This window comes from Mycetomoellerius zeteki, unplaced genomic scaffold (genome assembly GCF_001594055.1).
Source record: "Mycetomoellerius zeteki isolate Tzet28-1 unplaced genomic scaffold, Tzet1.0 scaffold524, whole genome shotgun sequence".
Taxonomy (NCBI): domain Eukaryota; kingdom Metazoa; phylum Arthropoda; class Insecta; order Hymenoptera; family Formicidae; genus Mycetomoellerius; species Mycetomoellerius zeteki.
This window is the reverse complement of record NW_017257528.1, coordinates 37563-52014: the sequence shown is the minus strand read 5'-3', so window position 1 is coordinate 52014 and position 14452 is coordinate 37563. Positions and strand designations below refer to the sequence as shown.

Genomic DNA, 14452 nt, shown 5'->3' with positions numbered 1-14452 from the left:
CTTGATTGCACTTTAATGACGTAGCTAGATAAAAGACAGCCTGCGATACAATTATCAACAAAAAAAAAAAACAATTTTACTGAAGTATTTAAAAATTTAGCTACAAACAGATCTGAAAATAATTTTGTTGGATTATCAAAACACTTAAGTATATTGTACAATGAGTAATGCTACAAAAAGTTTTGACATTTTAGCAACTAGCTTAAGCGTCTTAATTTTGTGTGTGTGTGTGTGTGTGTGCGTGTGTGTGTGTGTGTGTGTGTGTGTGAGATGTGATGTGATGTGATGTGATGTGATTATCCTATATAATTATAATTATTTGATGGTCTAACAAAATTATTTTAAAATTTATATCTAGCTAAATTCGAGGAAGTTATACGATTTACAGATTATCTCAGTGTCTTGAGACATCGTTAAATGCCAACATTGCAGTTAACTTCATCAGGACAAGAAGCAATCTGATACTCTGGAAGTCATAGTTTTTCTAGGGAATTCTCTTTCTATACGCTGCTCAGATCTAGCTAAATTTTTTAATTCTTTAGCAAAATCGTCCTGTCCGTGTAGCGGAAATTTCTCCGATCAAATGAATCGATGAGACTTTTCACCGCGTGAATCTCAACGAACAGTGCAATAATTATTCCGACAAATCTATCTCATTTTCTCTTTTCACCGTGGCAACTGCCAATTTTAGGTAAGGTGAAGTTTTTGCGAGAATGAAAATAATCTAAGAATATTCTAGGATTCGAGAATATATGTGTATACATGTCTCTTTTTTTTCAGAATTGGAATAATCACATGTTTTTGGAAAACAGTTATATCTCCATTTTGAGAATATTGTCCAGGAATTTTGAGAATATTACCTAAAAACACGTGATCATTCTCAGGATATTCTAGAAGCAGTCAGAGAATATTCTCTTATCCTTACATCCTTGATTACATAGTTCGTGAAACTTAATCATCATACATCGATACAACAGAGCCATGTTTACATATCTACTTGTTTGTCTTCTTCCTCTTCCTTTCCGTTTAATTATCCACTTGCTCGTGTATATTATAGATTTATATATATTTTTTTTATGCACAATGGATATGTATATATCCTTATGTCTTTGTATACATCTGCACTTTACCTATATTTATATATGTATAGTAACGAACAACATTAATGATTACGCATTAGGCTACTCTTTAATTGGACAATAAATAAAATAGTTTATATATATAGCATACATTTCCTTGTATTCCACAGGCCGTAGGTGCCCTTCACAAATAAATGTATCTCGATTTTTGCGATCGTCATGATGTAAAACACTCAAAGTCGATAACACGAAATAATGGTCTGAGGATTCCTCTGCAAGAAGAATTTTAATTCAATAACGGTAATCATATATTGTATTTATCTAATGTTTTCTCGATAAATAGCATATGCTCGAGCAAATACGTTCATTCAAATTGACCGTTTCCAATATTATACATGGAGAATACATTTAATTCGTATATTACAAATTCATCGTGCACTGCGACATTGTGAATTACTCACAAGAATTTATAGTACATTTTATTTCGCAAAATAGAATATAGTTGACGCGTTCGATTGGAGATTTATCCACCGCAATTATTAATCTATTAACAACAATTACTGTCACGATGATAGAGAAGTACGCGAGGTAATTCTTGCATTAGAAAATTTAAACGTCTTAAAAAATCTTTTAGAAATCATTTTATTCGTTTCTTTTTTTATGAATGTAAAGATTTTCTCGGAAATTTCTTGGTCTAAATTAGCTTCTTTAGATATTGAACTTTCTCGCTCGAGTCTTAGCTATTGCAGCAGAACAAGTTCTCAGGCCACCAGCCGCGGAGGCTGAGTTTCTTGTCAGAGGAATCCTCGACCACCAGGACGTATCACTTGATCTCCTCTCTGCTTGGCGACCTCGGTGGATGCGGTGACAACGGCGTTTCGTTCGGATGTCTTTTTGGCCGGAAGCTAGCTGTCAATGAGGATATCCAGCCGCTTTGTGAGCCGTGATCATGCAAGGAATCGCTGTTGCTATTGCTCCGAGTGCTATCAATGCTCATACCAGATTTAAATCGCGAAAATAGTCCAGGTGACGATTTTTTCGTCGTAGCGGGTGAACAGAATGCGGAATGCTTCTTTCGTGACTTAGACACCTCTTTGCAAAGCATCGAGTCTAGACTACCTGTGTGAGGACGTTCCTCCGCCTTCTTAGGATCCAACACGCCTAATACAGCAGCCTCCGCTGCCTGTTTCGCCATTTTGGAAATATCTTCCATGCTGGCCGAACTTCTTCTAATTTCTATCTTGCCGAGATCTTCTTCGATATCGCAGCAGGTATCATCTGGATTGACTATAATTTCAGGCTGTTGATTCTTCGAACGAACGTCTATTTCAGGGAACTCGATGTCTAGAGTTTGTCGAGTCTTCGTTTCCTTCAAGCTTTGCGACTTGCCCTCGGGATTTGACAAGTTTCTGCGGTGCTTGGAAAACGAACGGGAGCCAGAACCGGCTGCCGGTAAAGCCTCCAAAGAAGTGGACGATCTCTTCTCTTTGGCAAATACCGTTCGCCAGCTCTTATTCTTACTATCTGTGGACTTTCGAACCTTTGGCAGAGTCATCGCCCGTTTGTCCACGGGCGACAACTCCACCACGGTTGCAATGGCTGCCTTGTTGCCGACCTTTACTGAGGACTTAAGCAAGTTGCAGCGCTTGCAAATAAACAATGAGTTGTTGTACCTCGACGAGGTAGTCGTGGCCGAACCACTACTAATCGAGTTACTCTTATTAAGCATCTTCGAAGTATGCTTCGGTTTCGGACTAGGCGAGTCCTTTGAGTCGAAGCTCATGCTAAGGCGATCCGTAAAGTTCCTCAGTCGTGAGAATAGAGACTTGTTATTCGGCCCAGTTTTGTCGTCGCAGCAACATCGCAAACCGATCGATTCCCGACTACTGTGAGCATCCCTGCGGCTTGATCTGTTTTCCTGATCGTTCTCTATGACATTGCTGGTTTTCCTCACATTGTTCTTCGGCTGCGAGCGGGCCTCCACCGCGACGACATTACCGTTTCCCTCAGGCGTCTTGCTTTCAATCTTGGCGTCTAAAATAATCGTCTCCTTCTCTGTCTCCTCAAGGATTCGCGTGCCTTCGGCAGACCTCGCGCTCACCGGTGAGCTCAGGTCACTGCTAAGATTCTCGCCTTTACTGCGTCTCCTTTCGTAATCGTGATCACGGACAGCTTTGGCCAAATCGTGATTGTGATAATCCAACGAAGACTTCTCCCGACTGTGGACGTCGAGCCGGTCAATGTACCCTCCGTAGAGATTTTGAACTTGAGCGTCTTTTCGCTGATCTCTACCTCCGTGGCGGTTTCCGGATCAGAGCTCTCGACATTTTCCGCCTCCTCCATCGTCAAATTTTCTGTGATATCATCGTCGGTGGAACGCGAACGCGAATGAATTGTAGTGGCGGACCTTTTTGAGCGCATGCTATGCGACGATGTAGACTTGATAACGGTGGACGAACTACCGGTAGCAGTTGATATGTTGGATGGGGCCGACTCCCCGACGTCTACGACGCTCCTCCGATGATGGCGCTCATCTTTGGCTGCTTCGTTCAGTCTGCGATAATACTCCAGAGCTTCTCTGACCGGTTGAACTATGAGATCCTGAAAAATAGAATTTCATACGGATTTAGTTACATAAACACACACACACACACACACACACACACACACACACACACACACACACACACACAAGTAACTATATATTGCTAATTACTTCCAGGCACAGATAGATAAGTTTATATATGAGAAGATGAAAAACCTGCAACTCGGGTAGAAGTTCACCGAGAGCTTCGAAGAGAGGGAGAAGAACTAGGCCGATGAAGCTAACTTGGGAGGACGGCTTGGTCACTTTATCGCGATCCATGAAGGGCGTAACCGGAAGGCCCTCGAGTTTCTCTGCGTCGCTCTGCTTGAAGAACTCTTGAAGCAATCTATCCAGCCACGGTTCCGCGACTTCCATCGGTCGTGCCTCGTTGCTTATATCAGCCACCTTGATCAAGATCATGGACAACTGCGAAACATAAATAAGAAATTAAATTGATCAGATTAAATATTTCATTAAATACTTCATCAATTATTAAATACTTTAGTCGTTGGTGGATTACCAAATTTATGTGCGCCTTGCTAGTGTAATCGAATTCGGGAGTAATGTCAATGAACTGGCCGAGGATCTCGTTGTGTCGAGCCATGTCGGTCGCTAGGATGCATCTTATGATGCCCTCGCGAACTATTCTATATGTAGGGTTGTCTAAGGATGCGAGAATGTTGCACTCGGGCGCCTCCAAGACCCGGAATGCCACAGAGCAATGATGATTCTCCAGAGGCGAGATATCGTTGTAGCGTAACGCCAGCTCAGTCCGCGCGTTTATTTGATAGATATTATTGTAGCCCGGATGGTCGAGATCGTGGCAAATACAGGAGACAATCAGTATGAGGACCTCGAGGTTGCCGATTTTCGACGGAAGGTCCACCGCCCAGGCTATCGCGTACATCTAGATACAATCGGTTAGCACTGAGCCGATAACTCAATTCGATCTGCTATAGATTAAAGCGTATTGTTATACATGTATTGTAATCGCTTGAGAAGTAATTTAATTATATTATACTGTAGAATAATGCAGTTAACGCCAATTAATAAGTGTAATCAAACAATTAGTGTAATAAACAATTAGTCATCGTAATTACTGCAATATTGTTCATCACGCTTATTATTATTATTATACATCTTCTTGCGTATCAACATGTAATTACAATCACGCTATCACATAACTGTTAATTATCTTCGCGGAAAATTGTGCGAATTAGAGCAGTACGAAGACGAAGAGATACTCACCATTTGTGCCACGCAGAAGCAGTGCCTGAAATTGTGAAATGGCACCTCGTTGTAATTATTGTAGACTTCGTAGAGGAAGTTCCTCAGAATCGGCAAGGGAATGTTGAATTTTTGAGGTAGGTCGAGCTCGACGAACATCGTCTGCAGCATCAGCAACAGCTCTTCGTCTTCCCACTGTCGCGCGTCGAAAGCCGGCGAGCGTAACCACTCGCGAACGTTCGACGAAACCGTCACGTCACTGAGAATGGTACAGAAAATTATATTTACCATTTTCTATCAAGACATGATGACATTTTCATATTCGTGATATGTGTGTGTTATTAACTTTACTAACTAATAATTAATTTAGATATGTTTAATTAAATTATTCAGTTAAATAGAATAATCTTAAGAAAACAGAAAGTTACTAATTAACCACTACGATTGATGATTAAATTAACACCTGTCGTCCTCTTCATCAGCATCATAGTAATTGTTTATTTCGTCACTATTTATTGCCTCGTTAGATAATCTATTTTATTTTATTCGAAGAAACAGATGAAATAAATCAATTTGAATATGTGAAACAAAATTGTTAAACATACAGAGAACTGTGCTAAAATTGATTTACCGAGAGGGTAAATACCGGAGCGTCAATTGCTGCGCGAAACTTAGCACCCGCGTCAGCAATCGGTCATCCAGGCACGCAGGATTAATCGGATTAATTGGTAGAGTACTTTGGCCAACAGCTCTTCGCTACTTTGACAGATAATGGGTTATCTGCTCATGCTGCTAAATCAACACGGGCTTAATATACGCTGAGACAAACGGGATTGTATCGGACGCGGCATCGATTTGCCGACATCACGTGGAGTATTGTCACTTATACCACCTCTCCCGAGAATAGCTACGTGCCTAAGAGATGCAATATCCGTCATAATTTATGATAATATACCAACCTAAACAATTGTAAACTCATTAAGTCCTGGAAATCTCGAGCCACATGTAATGCTGCACAACGTACGATGAAATTGTATCTGGAGACACGATAGTGTCTCGGCGCTAAGCCAAGCGCAGCGACACTGCCGTACCTACTTTACGCGAACCGACGAGTTGCGGCAGACTGAGACTATCGGATCTCGGTAACGGTTGAACTGATCAAGTTCTATATACGCTCAATCAATAGCCACCGCTTTGATTGTATAATAAAAGCACTTTTATTTTTTTTCTACGTGCCCTACAAGCGGAGATATTGCGATGTAAAGTTCTAATGCCTGAATTTTAAGATACGTCGTTATTATTTATCGTCGTCAACCAAGGGAAATGTACGTTTCATTTTTTTGATAATAGATGGTTTTTGACTTTATGTCATCTATCTATATATACCAACAGACTAACGTTGCATTGAAATTACATATACGATGTGACGCGCGCGCGGCGCAAATTATTTATAAAAATGAAATATCGAGATTGTCGTTGAAGAACTATGTATCTATCTAGTCTAGATATTTACCGCGTCGAGGAAGAGGGTGTCTAGATGTTTATAATCGAGGAAATAAGTGTCTAGATGTTCGTAGTAGAGGAAGTGGGTGTCTAGGTGTTCGCCGTCGAGGAAATGAGTGTCTAGGTGTTCGCCGTCGAGGAAATGAGTGTCTAGGTGTTCGCCGTCGAGGAAATGAGTGTCTAGGTGTTCGCCGTCGAGGAAATGAGTGTCTAGGTGTTCGCCGTCGAGGAAATGGGTGTCTAGATGTTTATAATCGAGGAAATAAGTGTCTAGATGTTCGTAGTAGAGGAAGTGGGTGTCTAGGTGTTCGCAGTCGAGGAAATGAGTGTCTAGGTGTTCGCCATCGAGGAAGTGGGTATCTAGGTGTTATCTACAATACATGTCCGCTGTCGAGGAAGTGGGTGTCTAGGTGTTCGCCGTCAAGGAAATGTGTGTCTAGTTGTTCGCCATCGAAGAAATGGGTGTCTAGGTGTTTGCAGTCAAGGAAATGGGAGTCTAGGGGTTCGCCATTGAGGAAGTAGGTATCTAGGTGTTCGCCATCGAGAAACTAAATGTCTAGGTACTCGCCGTCGAGAAAGTGGGTGTTTAGGTATTTGCCATCGAGGAATTAAGTGTTTAGATGTTGTCTACTAGGTGTTGGCCATCAAGGAAGTGGATGTCTAGGTGTTTGCAGTCGAGGAAGTGGGCGTCTAGATGTTCGCCATCGAGGAATTAAGTGTCTAGGTATTCAGTAAAACACGAAACCACAGCAGCGGATCACTTCTGATTGGTTACACGATTATGCGACACGCGGCACATACGCCTCATGGAACTCCAGCATTAGGATCTCTAACTCGTAACTTGCGTCAACCAATCAAATCGTATCAAATTGTATCAGCTACTACGCGTTATTCTAGTTGAGACGATTTGATTGGTCTTTGTATTCCTATTGAAGGATCTTCACATTTCAATCCAAATGACTTTAATTCTTCTTATATGAAATTTTTATATTGCAATTCATTCAAGGATATTTTCCTTTCCAACCATAGTAGTAATTATAAAATTTTATCATTCGTATCTGTAAAAAATTACCTTTTTAAAAAAAGATAAAAAAGGCGCTTAGCATATACGTGCTTCTCGAATAGAACCTAAGTGATACATATCTTTTTATCATTTACATAAAAATAAAAGGTATGATATCAACAACTGATATCAAGTTTAAAAAAAGATTTGATATCAACAATTGACGCCAAGTTAAATTTTACCAAGTTAAATTCTACCAAATTAAATTTTACTATCCTCTTATTCCTCCCAAAGAAAAAGTAATCAATAATATTTTCATCGATGGTTTTTTTATTCCAATTCAAGTTATAATGGCTTTATTCCCCTTCAAAAATTATTACATGAAAATCATTATATCACAAAATTTACTAAATCTAATGATATCTATTATTTGTATAAAAGATTTGATGTCAGTGTTACGTCCAAACCCTTGGTAGGTTTAACTCAAGGAGATAAAAGGAGGAAAATGAGAAGGTGCGGAAGGACGCTTAGACTCAGTCTCTCAGGTATACGCGCAGAGGCGAACATCCGAGAGTCGAACGTACCTTTTGTTGCTCTGGAATATGGGTCAACGTCCCAAAGAGACCCTATGACACTTGTTTCCTTTGAGCAGTGCGAACGTCGGTCCTACTTTTGGGTCAAGGAACTTAATCCTTTTTATCCAGGGATTGGACCACATGCGAACTTAAGAACGTAATGGGGAACGGGATACGAGGTGTTTCAAATAAATGCCCTATTGGGCAAAGATGTTCATTTTAAATGGAATGAAAATTAATACAAATTTATTTATAAAATAATAATAATAATAATAAGATATTACAAATAATGTAGGGATTAAATATGTAAATTATAACTAATCTTATCTAAACGGTGAACGTGTGTGTGTGTCGCGATTTACAAAATACGGACCCGAATAATAATAAAAAAAAAATACATAAATAATCGGGTAAGTGTATGTGTGTTCTGTTTTAAAGGTGGTAGGAGAGGAGAGGGAGTCCCTATTGGGCAAAGATGTTCATTTTAAATGGAATGAAAATTAATACAAATTTATTTATAAAATAATAATAATAATAATAAGATATTACAAATAATGTAGGGATTAAATATGTAAATTATAACTAATCTTATCTAAACGGTGAACGTGTGTGTGTGTCGCGATTTACAAAATACGGACCCGAATAATAATAAAAAAAAAATACATAAATAATCGGGTAAGTGTATGTGTGTTCTGTTTTAAAGGTGGTAGGAGAGGAGAGGGAGGGGGTTATTGGGAACTAGTGAGGAAAGCGGTGCAGGAACATAAGGGTCGGAGGTGTCGGTACAGGACGGTGTAAGGGGTGAAATTTCTTGAGATATAGATTACGACTATTCTGTCTGATTCGTTATGGGCTACGGAATAGAACCTGAATAATTGGTCCCACTCCGCAGCGGAAGGACCGGAGGGAGATGAAGGTGGAGGAGGGGTTGGAATTTATATAGGGGAAGGAGGTGGAATTAGGTCTTTGAGAGGAGGGTCGGGGGAGAGAACCGTTCTGAGATGGGGAGAGGGAAATATTGAAGGATGTCAAGGATCGAGGGATCAGGGATGGACGAGATGGATAAATCTAAGGGAAGGTCTTCATCAGGAGGGACAGGAGAATAGGAAATTTCTGTATTATAGTTATCCGCCGCTATCTGGGCGGGCTCAGGTTCGGTCTGGCGGGCCCGCGGATTCCTTCGGACGCATGTTCCCATGAGCTTTCGCGGAACCCCTAACGCGCACTATAATAGGAGCGAGGGAGAATGTGATATATATATGTGTGTGTGTGTGTGTGTGTGTGTGTGTATATATATGTATTAGAGTCTATAGTCAAGCAAAACTTACTGTTGGGTTGAATTAGAGAGAGATTGATGTGCGAGAGGGTTGCGCCGTCCCCGTTCAGGTTGTAATGAGTTCTGGACCGGGCCGGCGGTTCGACTGGACTCGGCGATGGATCGGTTAGAGAGGTCAATCTGGACTGATATTTGACCCTCCGCTCAATCGTGTATGAATCGCGACAAATGCCTTACACTGAGTTAATAGTGAATGAATGCGCGATCTGCACTGTCTCGGTTATACGACGCCCGATCTTAGCCGTTTCGGTTTTAAGGTTTCTACTACTACTGCTGGCGCGTTCTCTCGCGAGCTTCTATTATACCTCAAAAAGGGGCGTCTTTTGCTTTGTCCAGGGCGATTGTTAAGTTGCAATGTCAAGCTGTGATTTACATTTTTTCTTAGGTCTTATCGTGGTTGATCTCAAGTGCATTGAAGGGGAACTAATTTACGATTTTCTCGAGTCTGCGGGAAAATTGCTCAGAGTGGATGTCAAGCTTTATTGTATCGCGAAAAATATAGCTATAGGTAAACCATCATTTATGATGTTTAATTAGTTTTCTTAGGATGTTCGCGTGCAGGGTAACCATTGTCAATCTCAAGTCTGATCCCAGATAATGTTAATATGGGAAGTTTCCTTGAAGCATTTTATGTCTTGGCGCGACGTGGCGTCGGCTTTATTTTTACCTAATATGGAATTGTTGGTCAGCTTCGGGTGGCGGCTTGGGTGTTTGCTATTTCCTTATATGAGTATATTTCGCAATCGTACCATTTCTAGCCCCGCGTTTTTACCTAATATGGAAATGTTAGTCTGCCTCGGGTGGCAGCTAGGGTATGACGTAGATATATAGATTTCGCAAATCTAGCGTTTCCTCGCATCGGCGTTGTTATTCTTTCCTTCTTGAGTGGCATTTATGAGTTTTCGTGGAAGCTGTTTAGGTCTTCTAATTCTTAAAAATTTTTGACAGAAGACTGCACTCGAATCTCATAAATGCCATCATCAGTCGCGGCGTGGAGCCGTCTTTCGAAAGAAAAGAATCGTGGCGTCTACGGGGACGTAACATCAACAATGGCGCAAAGTTGAATCCTATAAAATTTTTATGACGTTTTTTTAAACTCTATTAAATTAAAAATTAAATATAACCCAAGTGATATTATCTTTAACCCAAGTAGTATTATCCTCATTATTTATTTAATTCTAATGATACGTATTATTCGTATGAAAAAAAACCCAAGTGGTGCTATCTTTAAAAATCCAAATGGTACTATCTTTATCAAGTTAAATTCTGCCAAATTAAAAAGCAAACCAAAGTGGTACTATCTTTAATTTTTATATACAATGAAATCTAAACAACATACATCAATAACTGATATCAAGTTAAGAAAATAGTGTGTTTTATCATACAACAAAGAACATGCAACAGTGAGTATATATGTATATTATCTAATGACATATATCATTTGTATAAAAGATTTGATATCAACAATAGGCGCATCAAAAAAAGTTAAATTCTAATGTATCATGTATATAAAAGACTAACAAATTAAAAAGTAGAACCCAAGAGGTATTATCTCTATTTTTATTTGATTCTAATGATATCTATCATGTGTATAAAAGATTTGATGCGTGTGTGAAGTTGGCACCTCATCTTTTGGCACCGCAAGTTTTGATAAGAGTTCCATTGACACCCGCAATAGTTCTATAGTGTTCTTGAGGTTTTATAAATAGTTCTGACGATTTAGTTAAAAAAATAGTACTTGAAAATTTGAGGTGCTAACTTCCCGTGACACCGCAAAATTCAAAAAAATCAATTGAAAACCAAGTAATCTTATAGTTCTCGATGAGTTCTACAGTTCTTGATAGGTTTTAACAATAGTTCCGGCCTCTAAGTAATTTTAAATAATAATTAAACCCGAGCGCTGGCACCGCACGTCAAGAGTAAAGTACCTTTTCGTAGCCAGTTCTGGCCGACTCTTTTTGCTATTTTCCGACAGTTCTACAATAGTTCCGAAGATATATGTAGGATTCGACCCGAGTACTCGTCGTTTAGTATGTTTAAATGATTTTTTAATCCGAGCGCTGGCACCGTAAGCAATTTCTTGTTATCATCTCACAGGAATCGTATGGGGTTGCAAAAAATTTTATTTCGTTTTTCGAGTCAGTATATGAATTGAAATCTGATCTTTAAAACGGTTTATTTAAAATTTATTTGGATCTATTTTAACGATGTACCGTACTTCGAATAGTTTTTTTGAAACAGTAATGCTGTGTGCCGCCGGCATTAGCGTAACCCGAAGTACACCGCTAGGAGATTGCATGGTCGAACTTATCCTTCGCGCGTGTGTGTGTGTGTATGTGTGTGTGTGTGTGTGTGCGCGCGCGTGCGTGCGTGCGTGTGTGTGTGTGTGTGTGTGTGTGTGTGCGCGCGCGCGCGCGCGCACGTGCGTGTGCGTGTGTCTCATAGCAGAGATAAGGACAATTACCAGCGCTCGGATTAAAAAATCATTTAAACATACTAAACGACGAGTACTCGGGTCGAATCCTACATATATCTTCGGAACTATTGTAAAACTGTCGGAAAATAGCAAAAAGAAAGAGAGTCGGCCAGAACTGGCTGCGAAAAGGTATTATACTTTACTCTTGACGTGCGGTGCCAGCGCTCAGGTTTAATTATTATTTAAAATTACTTAGAGGCCGAAACTATTGTTAAAACCTATCAGGAACTGTAGAACTTATCGAGAACTATAAGATTACTTGGTTTTCAATTAATTTTTTCGAATCTTGCGGTGCCACGGGAAGTTAGCACCTCAAATTTTCAAGTACTATTTTTTTTAACTAAATCGTCAGAACTACTTATAAAACCTATCAGGAGAACTATAGAATTATTGCGGATGCCAATGGAACTCTTATCAAAACTTGCGGTGCCAAAAGATGAGGTGCCAACTTCACACACGCAGATTTGATATCAACAATAGGCGCCAAGTTAAATTCTACCAAATTGATAAGTAAAACCCAAGTGGTTTTTATATATACAATGAAACTTAAATATATACGTCTTTGTATTCCTATTATGAAGGACCTCCTTATTCCAATCCAAGTGGTTTAATCCTTCTTTAAAAATATCTTTGTACTCCTATTATTTAAAGAAGAATTAAATCGCTTGGATTAAAATAAGAAGATCCTTCATCAAGAGACAGGGTACCCAGTAAATGAGAATGGATTGAAATGGATTTAGATTTTCAGAAATAAGGATTCACAGATGTTAAAATGAATGCTTTTCAATCTTGTTTATAGGAATTGCACGAAGCAAATGTCTATGTCTTTTCAAATCAATGGATGCATTTTTATTCATTTATAGGAATTGCATGGAGCATATCTCTATGACATTCAATCAAAAAATAATATCAGATTTTTCTGTGCATCGCGTGAATACTGTTCAATTCAAAATTTTGAATAGGAAATGCAGTTTTTCAATCCAGTTGCATCCAATTGAATCCAATTGAATAATAAAAAAAGTTAATTTAAATAGAAAAATTTTTTATGTAAAAACATTTGACGCTGATAGCTTTTAATGTAATGACAATAAAATAAGAAAAATAAAAAACATTTCCACGAGAGTAAAAATATCCAGCGTGTATACATTTGCGCGTATATATATACAATATATATATACATATATATGAGTGAGTTATAAGAGTCGGGTAAGTTGTGAAAATCGTAAAAACTATTAAGTTTAAGTTTAAATAAATAAATTTGTTTGTAAAACATGTATTATGAAAAATAAATAAACAGTAAACTAATTTTTATTCAGTGTAACATTCAGATTCACTGTTATTTTTAAATTATTGTTACCTTTATTATCTATTTTTATTAATTATTATTTTAAGATATTTTTCATAGTTTTTTTTATTCGATCTAGCAGCGCCAAGTGTTTTTACATAAAAAATGTTCCTATTTAAATTAACTTTTTTTTTAATTCAATTAGATTCAATTGGATGCAATTGAATTGAAAAACTGCATTCCTTATTCAAAATTTTGAATTGAACAGTACTCACGATGCACAGAAAAAGCTGATATTATTTTTTGATTGAAAAGCATAGAGATATGCTTCATGCAATTCCTATAAATGAATAAAAATGCATCCAGGATTGAAAAGACATAGACATTTGCTTCGTGCAATTCCTATAAACAAGATTGAAAAGCATTCATTTTAACATTCGTGAATCCGTATTTCTGAAAATCTGAATCCATTTCAATCCATTCTCGTTTACTGGGTACCATGTCTCCTGATGAAGGATCTTCTTATTCCAATTCAAGGTTTAATTCTTCTTTAAATAAGGAATACAAACATATATATATATATATATACTTAGGTTTCATTGTATATATAAAAACCACTTAGGTTTTACTTATTAGAGTAGAGGTAGAATTTAACTTGGCGCCTGTTGTTCATATCAAATCTTTTATACACATGATAGATATCATTAGAATCAAATAAAAATAGAGATAATACCTCTTGGGTTCTACTTTTTAATTTGTTAGTCTTTTATATACATGATACATTAGAATTTAACTTTTTTTGATGCGCCTATTGTTGATATCAAATCTTTTATACAAATGATATATGTCATTAGATAATATATATACACACTGTTACATGTTCTTTGTTGTACAGTAAGACACATTGTTTACTTAACTTGATATCAGTTATTGATATATTTTGTTTAGATTTCATTGTATATAAAAATTAAGGATAGTACTACTTAGGTTATACTTTTTATTAATTTGGTAGAATTTAACTTGATAAAGACAGTACCATTTGGATTTTTAAGGATAGCACCACTTGGATTTTTTTTCATACGAATGATACATATCATTAGAATTAAATAAATAATGAGGATAGTATCACTTGGGTTTTTAAAGATAATATTACTTGCATATTTACTTTTTAATTTGATAGAATTTAACTTTATAAAAATTTTATAGGATTCAACTTTGCGCCATTGCTGACATCAAATCTTTTATACAAATAATAGATGTCATTAGATTTAATAAATTTGGTGATATAATGATTTTCATGTAATAATTTTTGAAGGGGAATAAAGCTATTATAACTTGAATTGGAATAAAGAAACCATCACCACCCCCATTATCTTATAAT

At 37.7% G+C, this 14452-nt stretch overlaps 1 protein-coding gene across 1 annotated transcript in view; it reads right to left on the bottom strand.

Moving 5' to 3' along the window:
* Positions 1 to 319: 319 nt before the first annotated feature.
* Positions 320 to 14452, bottom strand: part of Pde9 (phosphodiesterase 9) — a 47197-nt gene continuing 33064 nt past the window's right edge. Inside the window, 5 exon segments of the mRNA XM_018455996.1 lie at positions 320 to 3302; positions 3305 to 3680; positions 3841 to 4092; positions 4187 to 4573; positions 4915 to 5152. Of these exon segments, the coding sequence (XP_018311498.1) occupies positions 1903 to 3302; positions 3305 to 3680; positions 3841 to 4092; positions 4187 to 4573; positions 4915 to 5152 (2653 nt within the window). The 3' untranslated portion in view covers positions 320 to 1902.